The sequence below is a fragment of the Amblyomma maculatum genome, chromosome 4 (genome assembly GCF_055883805.1).
Source record: "Amblyomma maculatum isolate TAMU_Amacu chromosome 4, ASM5588380v1, whole genome shotgun sequence".
NCBI lineage: Eukaryota > Metazoa > Arthropoda > Arachnida > Ixodida > Ixodidae > Amblyomma > Amblyomma maculatum.
Genome location: NC_139347.1, coordinates 194,857,500 through 194,874,066, shown reverse-complemented (window position 1 = coordinate 194,874,066; position 16,567 = coordinate 194,857,500). Strand labels below are relative to the sequence as shown.

The window sequence follows — 16,567 nt, the reverse complement described above, 5'->3', positions numbered from 1 at the left end:
CACCCTCCACTTTCGCCGCCGAGAATTTGGAGAAAAAAAAAAATAATAAAAAAATAAAAGAAAAGAAAAGTGTTAGTCGGTGGTGCATCCCTCCGTTTCGGCCGTCGCGTCAGCAACTCATTTATTGGCAGCATGGTAAGGTACTGCACAGCGATAATGATGTGCCATGTTTATCTTTTGACTATACTTTTGATGTTAGCTCCTGCGGTGGCAGGAAGTGAACTTGGCTGAGTGCCCGTGATGGCTTGATTGCACAAGCCTGGTTTGATTTACCATGCCGCGCTTGTGCTGGGCGGAGTTTACTGCCACAACATCATTAGAAAGCGTGGTAGCTGCAAATGCCGTTTGAAGTGAACAATGCTAAAAGCCTGTATCATGATCGCAGCTGGCCGCATGCTTTCGTTGATTCATAAATGCAAGGATAAACGACACCCGCAAGAAAAAAAACATCTTCTGCTTTTTAATGTCTGCAGCAGCCATTGCTTACGCTACGTCGCATGTTCAACGTCACGACACAAGACGCACATCGCACATCACCTGCCACGCACAGAGGGTTCACGACACACACTGGAGAAGGTGTCAGGCATTCTGTCTGCTATTGGCTGGACTGGCTTGTCGGTGCATGTGTAGTGCGTACTGCTGTGAACGAAGACCGGGAAAGAGAGAGGAAAGGGAGAAAGAAAGCTCGGCAGAAGAAAGAGCACACCCTTACTTTGTACCGGCCATTGCCAAACCGATTCCATCTCGTTCCTTCATGTATATGGCTGGCAAACGTCATGTGCTGGCGCACGAAAAACAATCACCGCAGATGTGCGTGTTTTTGGGGAAGGGCTTGGTGCTGCTCTAGACCAGCCATCGCTGAACTGTTCTCTCTCATTCCTTCCGCGCGTGGTCGCGTGGCTCGAAAACGGCCGAGGGTGATGCTATCATCTCTGGGGGAGGCGCACCTAGTACATGGCACAGAGTTCGATATGTCGTACGACCGGGGAAATTGGAGTTCGATATCCGACACAGCTTTTCTATATTTTTACATGGGATTTTCAAGGGAATATTCCACGAGCTCGATATAAGCAAAGCTCAAATTATCCAGTTCAATATATCCGGCTTCGACTGTAATCTGTAATTGGCTTACATTGCTCCGATTAGCCAACTGCACGAAATGGACCAGAGAGTTGATGTATATAGTGTAAGGAACACTTACCCTTGGCGCTTTTCTTATCATTCTTCTCTGTGGCTTTGTCCTTGACTTTTCAGGTACATTACTTCTCTATTGTTACAAGTGAGATTGGGCCTATGCTTGTAGTTGAGGCCCCACTGGAGGCCATGTTGGTCTTTCTGACAAAGTTCGGGGACTGCATTAATGCACCTGTACACCTAAATAAAATTAGGCCAGACAGGGGAGTATCAAAATGCAACCGTATTAATGCATATTCTGAGAGAAATGGAAGGTGTCGCATCGTTTGCCCTTCACTGGATGAAAAAGCAAGAGCAATAGTCACAACATCAACAAAGGTTGAGGCTCAAGTGGTCCGTATCTACCACCTTGTTGACATAGGTGGTGCAGTTCTGAGGAATGCTTGCACCATGGCCTGTGTGGGTCAGTGCCGTGTGGCTCTTGTGCCGACATATGAACAGGGGGAGTTTTTTGGGGGTACCGAACTGCACCGCCAATAGAGAGCTACATCATATCGTGATCACCAATCTGCTAACAGTCGCTGTTAGCACTTGCTCTGATTGGTCCTTGCACGACAGATATGTTAGCAGTCACCTAGCATGTGGTGTCATGTTGGTGCCTTCTAGGTGACCTGCGCATTTGCAGTGGCACCCCCCAGAAGTGGATCGCACAGTGAACTGTTGATCACACTATGCTATAACTCTCTTTAAATGCTGTAAACTGTAGATGGTTTTGTTGGTTGGTTGGTTTATGGGGTTTAACTTCCCGAAGCGACTCAGGCTATGAAAGACGTGCACTGACATCGCACAGCACATGAACACCGCTATGTTCCACCTCCATCGAAATGCAGTTTTTGGCGGTCGGGTTCAAGCCGAGGTACACTGGTAGAGTAGTCGTGTGTCGTAACCACTGCGCCACCGCAGTAGGGCTGTAAGCTGGGGAGAAAAGGTCTTTGACAGCTACTGCTTTTTAAATAGTTCACTTGCGAGCTCCCCCTAACCCGACTGTCTGTTTTAATGCATTGCACTTTTTTCTTGCATAGCTTTGGCTGTTCAGAAAGAAACGTGGGTCAGTGTGTGCTGGCTCCGGCTTTCAGCTGGGTCAATGTTCATGTGCTCAACACGCAGAGCGCCCAGTGAGCCCGCCCATTGCGGTGTCCGAGGTTAAGGTGGAGCCGACGCCCTCTCCGTCAGCTCCTCTCAATCCTCGAAGTCCCGCAACAACGCCCGCGGGGGTCGGCCAGAAGCGGCCTGCCGGGGGATCACCCCCAAATCCCCGAGAGGCCAAGATGTTCAAGCAACCCACCTCTCAGGGTGAGATGGCCTACCTAGCTCCTGCCCTGGCTCAGTTGAGGGTGTAATTATGGTGTCTGCAGTCAGAGAACTTGTTGAGCATGATCACGGGACAACTACCCCTCTCAGACAGTGTGTCTGCTGCTCAAGTCAACCGGAGGACTAGTAGATAGCGTGGAAGGGTCAATAAGAAATTTGCCCTACATAATTATTTTGTGGTTTAATTGTAATTCATTTTAGGGAATTTTCAACCACTTTGGACTCTACAGCACACTTTAATGCATGACCTAGGTGTTATCCTGTGTGGTGTGCTTCCTTCCAAAAGCTTCCGTTTGTTATGTTGGTTTACTGTGTAGATATAAGAGGTATTTAAGTATATTAGTATTTGCTTTCAAGGTTGAATTGAATATTACATTGTGAACTTCGATGTTTGAAACATTGAATATTTGCACAGCCCCGACTTTCTTTATTAGCACTGCTTTATTTGCAGATGTGTGTGCAAATTGGTCGAGTGTTTATTTCCTGTTATGGTAGTGTTTGACAGGAGCTGCTAAAAAACTGCTTTAGTGTTCTCCAATGAAAGCACTGTTGCTAGCTCTGGTGTTTCTAGACTGTCATGAGGCATGTTAGAAGTAACATTAACTTTTACTCAGCCTTTGTGATTTTGGAGTTTCAGTTGTTCAGTGTGTGGCCTGCCTACTTGTTGCATGCATGAACAGCTTGCCCCATTCTTTCTTAATGATGGCAGAGAGAAAGGGAAGACAAGAATGCGGCTTGTACTTCTGTGCTGTGGGTGTAACTTTTGCCGTGTGAGATGCCACTTTGCTCTGGTGAGGTTATGTGGCTCTGGGTGTCTGTTGACCCCTGACATGCTGCTGTTGTCCTTACGTAGCGTCGCCCATGAGCACAATGGGTGGCTCCCCCCAACAGCCCCAGCTGCCTTTCCAGAACCAGCCTGGCAGCCGGTCTGGCATCCCGACCCCACCCGCCCCACCACACCTGGCAGCCATCAACCAGGCATGTACTCCCTCTGCCTGTCCGTGTGGTACCCATTAGTTCTTGGTCTCTAAAACATTAAAATACAGTCGAGCCCGGATATATCGAACTCGAAGGGGATCGCGAAATAGTTCGATATATCGATAATTCGATATACAGAAATCGGCTTGTGAAGGTACTTACGATGCGAAAAAATGATACCGTATTTGTCGCGTAATCAACCCACTCTCATAATAAACCCACCCTCCACTTTTGCACCCGAGAATTTGAAAAAAAAAAAAATGCGTTAAGGCCAGCTCGCTCACATGCAAGTGACTGAGCGATATCAGCGACGACCGGCAGCGACAGAGCGAAAACCTTCAAACTTGTTGGAACTGCGCCCCTCTCGCCGCTCGAGCCACCGCTGCAGCTCAAAACAAGGTTTCTGTGTTGCCGCGGCGGAAGAAATCGCGAGCATTTTCGCTTGCATGTCGATGGCGCGCGTCAGTCTGTTTCGGTTGTCTCATCCACAGCTCATTGGCAGCGTGCCAAGATGCTGCGCAGCGATAACGTCAGGGCACGTTTATCTTTTGATAGCTCCTGCGGTGGCGGGGAGCGAACTTGGCAGAGTGCCCGTGATGGCTTGATTGCACAAGTCTAGTTCGATTTATCACGCCGCGCTTGGGGTGGGCGTCATGATCGCAGCAGCTGACGGTGTGCTTTCGCTGATTCATAAATGCAAGGATAAACGATAAAAAAAAATGATAATAATAAACATCCCCGCAAAAAAAAAAAAAAAGAAACCCTGCTGCTTCTTAACGTCCGCAGCCGCCATATCTTACGCTACGCCGCGCGTACAGCACAACGATAAGAAAGAATGACTCTCGCAAAGACAAGCAAACAAAAAAAATAACAGAGAGAGCTGCCGCTTCTTAAAATCCGCAGGTGCCATAGCCACATCAGCCGCCACGCTGCCGCACGCAGAGGGTTCGCAGCACACGCCGGAGAAAGCGTCCGACGTCTGTCTGAAAACCAGCTGAGCTGGTTTGGCGCATGCGTTGCGCGTACTGAAGGAGAGAGATAGCTTGGCAAAAGAATGGGCACACCCACGCACATGGCTTGTAAACGCCATGTGTTGGCGCGCGGGAAACAACTGCATATGCGCGCGCCTTTGGGGAATGGGCGCGGCGCTGCCCAGACCAACCGTCGCCGAACTGTCCCCTCTCATTTCTTCCGCGCGTGGCTTGAAAACGTCACGCGGCAAACGGCCAAGGGTGATACGTTCGCCTTCGGGGAAGGCACACTTTCCAGTGCGTGGTGCGGAGTTCGATATATCGAACGACTGGTGAAATTGAGTTCGATATGTGACGCGGCTTTCCTATACTTTTACATGGGATTTTGAAGGGGACATTTCGTGAGTTCGATATAACCAAAATTTGATATATCCAGGTTCGATATAACCGGGTTCGACTGTATATTTATATATATATATATATATATATATATGTGTGTGTGTGTGTGTACGGAGACATTGCATATCTTTTCAGCTGGTAGTGGTACGGGGCCACCATATAGTACAGTTAAGCCTCCCTGCAATGAAACCAACGGGGCACATGAAAAATTTAATTGAAGCGAAATTGGTTGACATGAAATGAGCCCAAGAACGCGGTCAGGTTGCACTGTGCACTCCAAAACATCTTTTATTTACGAAGAATTTGATTAGCTGCTTCTTCTCCTTTATTATTATTATTATTAATATTTTGCCATGACTGCCGTTGCATCACAACATCGTCACAGGTGTTAGTAAGCGCATATCGATTCCAGTGGAAGTGTTCAGTGAAACAAAGCAGCGTCCGCCTACGGAAGGGCACAGATATGTTTATTTTACTGTCAAATACATTTTAAAACCCAGCCTCGGTTAGCAAACATCTTTTTGAAGCAGAAACACGCCACAAAAATGGTTCGTTGTGCAGAGAAATTTGTAGCCAGGTTTGACTGTAGTTATCTTTGCCGTCAGCCAAGTGCAAGGCAGTCATCTTTTTACTTATTCGTTCAAATAATTATTGAGGACATATTTTTAATCCCTTATATACGACCTTCAGACTAGACTCTCCTTTTTACCTACACCAGTCAAATCCCCGTGCTCATTCAACATGATAGAAGGGGCTTTACATCACTTTTAAGGGCATGCGAATATTGAAATTTTTCAATATGAACCGATTACGAATATGGAAAGAAAATGGCTTCGAATATCGAACATCTGACTAGTGAAAAAAAAGAAAGATGGGAAATTAAAATATGACAAGCACTGTTTATCTTGGTTATTTCAAAATTCACATGGTAAGCATTTGGAAACAAATTCGTTACTCCAATGTAAATTTTATACAGGATTCTGTATACGAGGTTTTGTACAGGAAGGACCTGCGTAAAACCAGATGCAGTTGTCATATCGTGGCTGAATGCAGTAAATTCTTGTCAATTTAACCTTCAAGGGGCAGGAAAGTGTCCTAATTACCTGAAAACTCGTTATCAAATGGGCTTAAAAAAACTGCTAAAAACTATTTGAATCGCAGTAATTTTATCTGATGAACACCTGCGCAATGGATGTCTGCATTTGAAAAGAATCCATAGCAAGAATGATGTTTTTTTAATGTTTCGTCAAATGCTTTGCTCTCCACACACTGTTAAAAAGGCCTTATTCACAAAATTGCCCCAATGTGGCTTCAGGATGCTTCACTGCACAGCAAGGTATTGTGGTGAAGCATGCAGTGTAAGGAAACTGCAGCAAACGTAATTTTCTCGGAGCTTCGAATGTTGGTTTTTCGAATACAAATCATATAGCAAACATATTTGATTCGTAGTTGAAATGTTTAATATTCACACACTCCTAATTCATATTTTGCCTTCTTGCAAAATCTCGGCCGTGGCAATATACTGCAACTTCCACTTTACAACAAGTGAATGCTTTGTGGTGCACCGGATGAATCACATAGAGAGTTTCAAGAAACAGTCAGGGAACTTCCAGAAGTGCGCCTGTTGCAGTTCGTTCTGACAGTGACTATTAGGACTGTGCATGCATTTGTTTCTTTTTCTCCGGTGGCTGATAGTTCTCCTTGAATTTGTGTTAGGATTATCCTGTCTGTATTTTGTTTGACAGATAGCACATTGGCCAATTATATACCTTCCTGATTCATTCCTGATATTTTTTCGCGAGGCTTTCCATTCTTAACGAGACAGTGTTTCTGAAGGACAGAAAACTTGGCCAGTTGGTTTGCGTCCAAATGAGACATGGTTTAATGGCGTGAACAACGCAGACAAGCAGGGTAGAAGTGAGACTACTCAGCGCTGACTACCAGCTGAATTTTTATTCAGGAAGGACTGGTTTTATACACCAAAAAAATGTAACATTCATGAAATAAAAAGAATAAACAGATACCACTTAAAATTTTAAATATTTTTTAGCCACAGTAATTTACAACTTGTGGGCGAAAACAATCCATCAATTTCGCCGTGTTTTTGTTTCAAAGTAAGTTGTTATGAAAGAGCCTGTGAAGCCTTTGTCTGTAACAGCTTTGTAAGTTAACCGAGTGTGCTGTATAATCAAAGTGTGTAGGCACAGTTGGCTTTTTTGTTTGCCTTGTGAAAGGAAAGGTTGGGTTCATGCCTTTGACATGATAAGCACTAAATAAGTACTTAATTCAATGCTTAATTCAGGTAGGGGAATGTGAATGTTCAGTCCAACCAGCTGAAGGACATGGTTGAATGTCTCTCTCTCTCCTGCAGCCCAATCCTCCCAATGTCACTCTGAGGTCCATCCCGGATGCCATGAACCGGACCACGCAGAATCGGTCTCCAGTCACCATCGGTGAGCGCAACTCGCTTGCGTCACCACTTGTGCAAACTCACACTTACTGTATCGCTGTAATTCCTGCTGAAGAGGCATGGCGCTGTGTGGTACAAATTGTCATACTGCCTGTAGAACCTCAATTAGATGAATCTCATCAGATCACGGAAAAATATTCACGTCATACAAAACGGTCAAAATCTTAAATTTAAGCAGGAGCAAGGAACACAAGAGTTGTACTCGTGCCATTTCTTTTTTCTTTCTTTCTTTTTTTTTTTTTTTTTTTTTTTTTACTGGTTGACAGGACTTATTCCTGCCACCTCTCACTGCAGACAGCACATACTGTGTGACATATGATTGCAGCACCGCCAAACGCCACCACCCGTTGTTCATAATGTGTACCATGTAGCATGTGCCCATGCACCAGATTATGTGCGGCCAGCGCCTGCTGCTTGATGGTGCAGTCACAGCTAGCATGCTTGTGTAATCCATAGTAGCAGAGGAGAACCTTCGGAACACCCTCAATTCTGCACACGATAAACAGGGCACTATGAAAATGGAATTCTGTGAATTCAAATAATAATAAGAATAATAGCTGGTTCACAGGAAGGGAAAGGTGCAGTATCTGTCACACTTGTTTTGTGGACACCTGAACAGCACCATAAGGGAAGGTGGGAGTAAAGGTGGAAAGAGAGGAAGGGGTGCCGTAGTGGAGGGCTTCAGAATAATTTTGACCTCCTGGGGATCTTTAACTTGACATCGCACAGCACACGGACGCCTCTTTCTTTCGCCTCCATCGAAACGCAGCTGCTGGCGGTCGGGATCGAACCAGTGTACTCTATGTTCCTGAAATTGGTATCAGCAGTGGCCATGTGCTTGAGATTCTGCAGTATAAGTGGTATATAGAGAAATGGAGCAGCACACAGGAAAGTTTTGATGAGGTGTTAAAGGTGAGCTGAAGTGATAAGCAATTAAGTTTTGCAATTTCTGCCACCTTGAGAGTGCTGTTAAGATGTCTTTTTCTTTTTGCATCACTGTTTGCAGCTGTTTCTTGACTTTCTCCAAGGTGCCACTTCTCTTGACCCTTTGTTAGGAGCAAGCTGTATGGATGCCTCCCGTGCATATAATGAATTATTTGCACTCGTAATGGCTCTAGCAATTGATTGACACCATTTTCATGGTGTTTCGGCCTCTGGTTTTATAAAAAAATGGGTAAACGTTTTCACCCATGACCTCATAAAAAACAAACATGGTACGTATTTATAAACCATGCCTTTTAGTGTACAAGGAAGCCTGGATTGCATTTGACAATCGCTTCAAGAAGTATAATAAGACAGTTTGCTGATGGAACAGGCTAGAAAAGCATTTATTTTATTAAAATTACAATATTTTTTGCTTTGCTACTGGAATGGGCCATTATGAAATGCACAGTCACATTTGTAAAAGCATTTTAACATGACATACACTGAATATTTTTGCTTGATAGTTTGGCATTATTCAAGATGGAAAAATATAGTTGCATAGATGCTCCGTTGTCAGTTTGCTGGCATTTGAGACAAGTAAGATAGTAGCATGCCTCTCACTGTCTTAGAAAAGGCCAAGATAGATGCCAGTGTCCTAGAGAATTTATCACCACAGATGCAACGCTTTCTGACCATGAGTTGTCAGTAATATTCGTAGCCTTGGGGAAAGCTTATGGCTTTATAAAGGTGCCAACCAACCTCTAGTGTGTTGGCATCCATTATTCCCTGCCTACCGTTAATGCATACAGATATGCACTGTCTCTCAAAAAATAGCCACATTAAATCAGTAAGGAGTGGCTGCATAGTAAAACACTCTTCTGTAGGTGATCACAGTGTGATTATCGTAAAAACCCGCATTACAATGTTTACAAATTTCTGCCTAAATTCTCTGTTCCTGCATCATATTAATTGGCTTTAACAGCATCAGGCCTTCAATGGCAGGAGGGGCTATATAGCAGTGGCGTTAGCTGGTTGTTTAAACAGTTTCAGTTTCACCCACCCACCGTGATCTTCGCGACCATGGTATTATAACCGACACACGTGGCTGGAAGCATGCTGGGCACGCCTCGCACGATCTCTCGCACCTCGCGTGGGTCTCTCATGGGTCTTTCCAGCCATACTGATCATGCCCTACAGCTGAATTGCGGATATTTGGCCATTGTTTTCAAGGATGTGTCAGTTGCACTTTTGAGAAATGCGGGATACTGAAAGCATTTAGAGGTACTGAAAAAGATTTTATTCTGAAGGATGCCTCTAGCAGGGGACTCACAACAGACAATACACGTACTGGATGGGGACGATCGTGAAAGGCCCTAATATGAGAGCGCTTCCTGGTACTAGATGCAAAGAAGCATGAGCGAAGTAGATGATTGCACACAGCTCATATGCTGCCGTCTCGTGTTCAAGCTGGAAGTGGCCAACTGGTTTTAGAATAGTCGGAGGGCCATGTGGCTCCTGCAATTGCTGTGCCGAATATGCGCTGCCCTTCTCCTTAGGGTGTATGAAATTCTCCTATAAGGTGTGTTGGCGCAAGAAGAGTGGAGCAGCACCAGCACATGAAGGTTCATGGCACTATTCGACGCCTGGTGTGGGGTTGTGTTGTATGCGAAAGCGTGGAGTGTGTATGATTCGTGGGGCAACCAGGAAATGTAGTGCAAAAAATCCTTTTGTTTTCTTCCCTCATTCGCATTGTACATGGATGAAAACTTTTTTCCCGTTCTTGCTATCCCGAAGTTACACCTCGCATTATATAAGAGTCCGTATTGTACGCGGGTTTTTATGGCAGTCCTGCAGTAAAAATGGGTGCAGGAAAGGTGTAGATATGCAGGGTGTTTGGGGAATGCCAAAAACACTTTTAAGGAATCCGAGGGCCCTGAAGAGGCCAAATTGAGAACCCCCGTTCTAGATGAGGGAGGGGAAACGCTGAAATAAATGGCTATTTGGGTTTCGCCATAGTAGTGACACGTGCCAGCACATGTGTCCCGGGAACAGAAGCAGATGTGGCAGCAAGGGTCAAATAAGACATGCTGACCAAAAAATATCAAGTGACCTCGCAAAGGGTGGATTGAGCAGTCACGCGAATGAACCTCATCCATAATATTGACGTTGAAGTGAATGAAGCGCTTTCATTGCTGCGTGTTCCTGCTCTCACTGGTTAATAATGTCTGTGCTTGGTGCACGTTCTGTGCTTGTGGCCTGTGCACTGTGCCCGTGTTGTGACAGGCTCTTGGTTGCATTCCCAGGCACCATGTGGTGGGGGTCACGTGCACTTTTGTCTACTCCTTGTTGCCTTGACTTTGTGCACCCTTGCCTCACAGTGTTATTGCATTGCTGCCAGGCTCAGTTTCCGATGGCAGTCTGTCTGGACCTGGCAGTGTTCAACTTGAATTGAAGACAGCTCAGCTTATGGAATGGAAGATGATAGGCTTAGTGTTGAGAGACAGGAAATGTGTACAGAGGATTAGAGAAAAAAAGCGGGTTGCTGGCATTGTAATGTAGAAATCAAGAAGAAATGGGCAGGGCGCATAATGCAAAAACAACATGACCGGTGGTTGCTAGGTGTAACTGGCTAGACTGGAGTTTGGGAGATGAAATCATGAAGTCTGCAGGGATTATATGGGAATGCTGCTGGCACGAGGCCAGGTTAGTTAAAGGGATATGGGAGATGCCTCTGGCATAGTTAGGCTTCTGCTGCGGTGTTGCATCACTTGACTGTTGTTAGCAAAAGGTGAATCTAGTGACCACCCTTTTCCTGTCCCCCATCCCCCTTTGGGCACAGGTGGTGCAGGGGGTGTGCGGCTCCCCTGGAACCAGACCCAGGGTGTGGTGTCACCCGTGGTGTCGGGTGGGGGCCCACCGGTGTCCACCCCTCCACCTCCGACACAGACGAGCATGCCCTTGCTAGCCAGCCAGCTGTCCAATGCACCCATGGCTACAGGACCCCCCCAGATGCGCCCCAGCCACCCGACACCTGTCAGCTGTGCCACGGGACCCCAGATGCAGACGGGTGAGGGGGGTGGTGCCACAGAGCACTGTTCATTCACCGTCTGCTTCACACGTGCACCTCGCTGTTTCTTGTCACTGTTCGTGGCCTGTGTCACGTGACTGCACGAAGGCACTGTAGTAGGCTATTTGGTTTGGGTGCACCGGGAAGCATACTTGGAGTCTATCTAGAAAGGTTTTACCCGATTCTTGCAACCCAAATATTTTTTTAAAACATCGGGTAACCTTGATTTCTACCTGAGAATCTTCCTTCTAGAGAATATAGTTTTTTAGTGCACAAAGGTGAAGACATGACAAAAAAGTACTGAATGTCTTGCGCTTATTCCAGAGGGGTATCCTTAGCTCGTTGGCGACAATTAATGCTGGTTGTTCATGATGGGGCTAAATTTAAGGATAAACTGAAAATGTGTTCTAAAAGTGAGAGACTGCCGCTGACCGGCGTCTCATTCACGTCAAGCATTACGCTCTCTAACAGCATCCGGCTGCAAGGCTTTTGTGCATTTAATGTGGTCAGTGTGATAACTAATTAAAAAAAAAATGTTTTTGCCATGTTTAAACAACGACAAGCATGTCTTTTGCTGCCTGAAGTGCTGCTCACACAGAAGTACCGCTCAGGCAGAAATGACCTACGGGATTGAATAAATGGGATCATTGAGGAAAACAAGAAGAATCTTGAATGTGGCAAGAAGCTTTCAATGGCACTTCCGTTGTTCCAGGTTGTGTATAAATTTCTAACACTATAAAGCATTTCATCTGTGCACAGATATGTGCACCCACAGAAAATTAATTGAAGTACTTGCTTAATTTCAAAATACTACAGTTAAGGGGAGACGCGGGTCTTAAAACGGTCGAAAATGGTCAAAAAGTCGATTTTGGGAAAACTCATTTTCGGAAGGTTTATCCTTTCGAGCATCTACAGTAAAATTATTAACGCTGAATTCGGTCGGGAAATGCGATAGAATCGGCTTTCAAAACGCCACGGCAGCGACGAAATGGCCCCGAAAAGAGAGACTTTGTTCGAACTTCCCGCGCGCGCCGCTGGCGTTGCAGCCGGCCGATCGCCGCCATCTTGGGCTTGTTTTGAAGCTGGTTTCTTTGTGCGCAATTTGAGCTATCTCAAAATGGCGTCGCTCAAGCCGAGCGGCGGTTCGGGCCGGTTTCCCGAAGGCCATTTTCGGGTCGCTGATTGGCTCGCACGCGGCGCGCTTCGCGCGCGCGCCATTCTGCGCCTCCCATTGGCTGGTGTGACTGTCTACGTCATTTTTTTTTTCTTTCTCTTGCGTTCGCCGCTGTGGCTGTCGCTTCGTGCGCGTCTGTTTTTGCGCTCGTGTTTCTCTACACGCCGTGTTTCCGCCTTGTGCCGGGAGTTTCTCTTTGCGATCGAGATGCCGGGAGACAGTCGATTGAAACCGAGCACGCAACGAGCTTTTGGAAGCCGGAAGAAACGTCCGTGGAACAAAAAACAGCAGGCAGCGGCCACCAGTGCGTCGCCGGGGCCTGCAGTGCCGGACTCGTTGGATCCGCCGGGTACATCAAGCACGCTGCCCGATGACGACACCGCGGGACCAAGTTGCAGCACGAATCGTATCTCGGATCGTGGTACATTTCGTGTTGATGCTGTGTGCTATTCGTCGACCGAGCAGGCGCAGCGTGTTGAGCGATCGGCGCAAGCAAAGTCCGTTCTGTCGGAAAAGTCGGCAACCCAGCGCAAGCTTGACCTTCTTGGCGTCAGTGCGGATTACCAGACAACTGATGCCGGTACCCAGTTCGTGATTGTGGACTTGAAAGTTTTGAACAATTTTTTCGCGCAAGCGAAGTGCGGAACCTGCGGCGCAGGAAGTCTGCGTTTGAGCAAGGCAACAGATAAGGAGTACGGCCTTGCTTTTGTAAAGCTTCTGCTTGTCTGCGAAAACTGCGATTTCGAACAAAAGCAGTTCTCTTCCCCAAGAATAAGCGAAGCAGTTCTCTTCCCCAACTGTTTGCCTGGTGGAGCTCTCGTCTCCTTGGCTCCGGTCCTCACTTTCACCTCAAAAAAAAAAAAAAAAAGAAAACTTCTCGAAAGTAACCTCTATAATTTCATCACACTTACACATTCGACATTTATTTTTAAATGTTTCCTTGGATGGAATAAGACACTTTTTGTTTTGTTTTGTAGGGAAACTGATAGGGAACATCTGAGTAACATCCGTTGTCGAAGATTCTTCCCAGTATTTTCTGCACTCAGTGTCAAAACTTCAAATGAGTTTTTCTCAGCTTCATGTTTTCTGATGACATGACTAGCCTTACGGAACTTTTCATTGGGTTTTTGTGGTGCAATTTTAATAAATCTTATACCGTTGAATTCAGAAAGGTTTGAACTGTGGAGCTATGCTATATTTATATTGCTAAGTTTAACATATCAAATTTATTGAACAATATTGTCAGCTAATTATATTTTCGAATTGTGGGGCATCTACATAATTGAATATTTTTATACTGTGATGTACATCAATGATAATATAAATAGCATAGCTCCACATGGCAGGTCTTTGGCTACAACTACATTTTAATCGGAACGAAAAGATATTGAGGGAAACTGTGCTAACGACCCGTAAGAAATTACCAAATTAGGCTTTGGTTATTTCCCAATAACATTAGAACTAATTGAGATAGAGTAAAACTAATTACATTTTTGAAAACAGGAGGAAGAAATACATATACACACCCAATTTCGTTATTATATCTCTAAAAATAAATATTTTCATTTTAAGACCAGTGTCTCCCCTTAAGGAAAAAAAAAAATAAAAAAAAGCAGTATTATCAAACTCTATACTTAACAACCTTAACTGTACCCAAATAAAACGCAAATACAAAGGTCTTAAGGGTACTGCTTCATGAGGTGCAGTGATGTAAGAAGGGCGTGAGAAAATTCGTAGCACTGCATGTGTTCTTCTTTCACTTGTGTCACTGCGACATGATGCGGCTACGCTCACCGTCAGGGTAAGTCAAGTGTATATTCCTTTCCCATTCTCAACAGTCTAAACCGCCGCCTTGGCTCAGCAGTTAGGTAGTTTGTTTGCTGGGCTCTGAGTTCTGGAATTGAGTTCCGTCCATGGTCGGCAGATTTTGATGGAAATGAAAAGCGTAATCTACATGCCTCGGTGATACGTAACATCTGTGCACATAATAGAACCCCCCCCCTTTTAGCATACCTGTCATCCAGGTTGTGTAATAGCTTTATCAAATACTGCATACTGAACTGCTTTGCACTTCTATCAAATTTATTGTGAATTCAAATTGCAGAGTAGGCACACTTCTGAAGCAACATTCTTGCTATCTTCAGTGCAGCCATATTCTAAATGTAAATCCAGACCATGGATTGGGCCTTCCGATCGCTGAGCCAAAGTCACTCTCTGAAGCCCTGCTGAAATCGGCGGGTTCACCTGGAAGTTTGTGTGCCATATTCATTCAGCAGCACTCTCCAGTTTGGTGGATTGCAGTCTCTGGCATGCCAGTTCTTGCAGTTGCTGCCGCTATGGATGCAAATTCATGTTGTGATCTTGCACTCACTCTAGAGGACATCAAGTCGGAGAGCAACAGTAGTACCGATTAGTCTTCTTAAACACTTCAGCTTGGAGAGCGACTGCAAAACTATGCAAGAGGACTGTTTCTATAACCTCCTGTCTCGTAAACTTGAAGCCATTTTATTACTGCTCTGCTCAGGAAAACTGAAAACGATAAACCACTATTCTGTTTTATCCGGAAAAAGTACCGAAGAGCTCTTGTCATGCTCGGCTGGGGGAACATGAATGAATGAATGGAGTAAACTGTTAGTGTCCACATCATTTCTTTTTTTTCATAATGCTTTATTCAACACACCAACCATACAGCAAGAACTGTTAGGCCCATAGCTAAAGCTAGTTTGGGCCCCTAGTCAAGAAGCAACAGGAGTAGCATAGATGAATTACAGGTTTAAAAACAGACAGCACGTGCACATGAAGCGTTGCAAATGCAAGGAATGACATGTGCTTCTGTCCGTCGGTCCGAGAGTCCACCTGCTTGCTCTGTCCTGAGCATGAGTGTTCCAAGAACATACCTAGTTGAAACATAGGATCTGCACCGGATTCAGGCTCTCTGTCATGGAGCATGAGGACTGCTCCAATTCTGTAATTGAAATTCATCATTATTTGAAAATTCGCTGGCTTACTATAGCTGAACCCCACTACAACGAAATTTGTGGGAATTTTTGTGGGAAATTTGTGCGAAAATTTTGCTTAAGCAAAACTTCGTCAACATGAAATCAGACTAAAACATCGACAGATCGGCTTAGATAACCCATGAATGTTTTGCCCAAAATCCATTAGCATCTTTGAATTTGAAATCTTTGTGGCACAATTGTCATGGTTCATAGGAAACGTCAGTATAGTAGACATACAGTCGAACCCGGATATAAGAGAATTGCGAAATAGTTCGATATATCGATAATTCGATATACAGAAATCGGCTTGTGACGGCACTTACGATGCGAAAAAAACGATACCGTATTTGTTGCGTAATCAACCCACTCGCATTATGAACTCACCCTCCACTTTTGCACTCGAGAATTTTGACAAAAAAAAAAAAAAAAAAAGCGTTAAGGCCAGCTTGCTCACATGCAAGCGATTAAGCGATCTGAGTGACGAGCGGCAGCGACAGAGCAAAAAATTTCCAGCTTGTTGGAACTGCGTCCCTCTGCAGTTCGAGCTACCCCGGCAGCTCAAAACAAGGTTAAGGTTGACCCACATGGGGTGATTTTCCCGCAGCAAACCTTGCAAACTGCCGCCCGGCGGCCGTGGCCGTTCGCAGGCTATCAAGCTGGGCCAGATATTTTTGCTGGCAGCGGGCGAACGGCCGCTCCTGGGCGCGACCACCGTGAGATGGCAACACTTGCTGCCGCACCGCGCTGGCTGCAGCTCCGAGTCGTGAGCGCCGACGATATGCAAAATTTTAGAAAAGTGTGCTAAAGTTTCTTGTTTCCGTAAATAATAAGTGAAATGTCAATACTGAATCCTTCCTGAGGATCGCTGAGCCGTACCGAGTGGCTGATATAGAAGTGACCCCTTCGATGCAAGCAAAGTTCTGCTCACAACCATCTGCCGCCGCCTCGGCACGACTGCTCCGGTCCGCTTGCAAGCGGAGCCGAAGTTAATCATGTTTTGCTTTTATTGTTAGAGAATGGGATTGAGATTTAGACAGTTCTATGAGTATACGATTTACTATAGCAGGAAGGAATTTCATA

The 16,567-nt window shown here is 45.4% G+C and overlaps 1 protein-coding gene across 11 annotated transcripts in view; it reads left to right on the top strand.

Moving 5' to 3' along the window:
• LOC146193939 (mediator of RNA polymerase II transcription subunit 25-like) overlaps positions 1 to 16,567 on the top strand; it is a 95,327-nt gene that overhangs the window by 22,745 nt on the left and 56,015 nt on the right. For all 11 annotated transcript variants that reach the window (XM_084602889.1, XM_084602890.1, XM_084602892.1 and 8 more), the window contains exons 8-11: positions 2,302 to 2,487; positions 3,359 to 3,483; positions 7,225 to 7,306; positions 11,087 to 11,314. In XM_084602889.1, the coding sequence (XP_084459015.1) occupies positions 2,302 to 2,487; positions 3,359 to 3,483; positions 7,225 to 7,306; positions 11,087 to 11,314 (621 nt within the window). The remainder of the gene's footprint in view (positions 1 to 2,301; positions 2,488 to 3,358; positions 3,484 to 7,224; positions 7,307 to 11,086; positions 11,315 to 16,567) is intronic.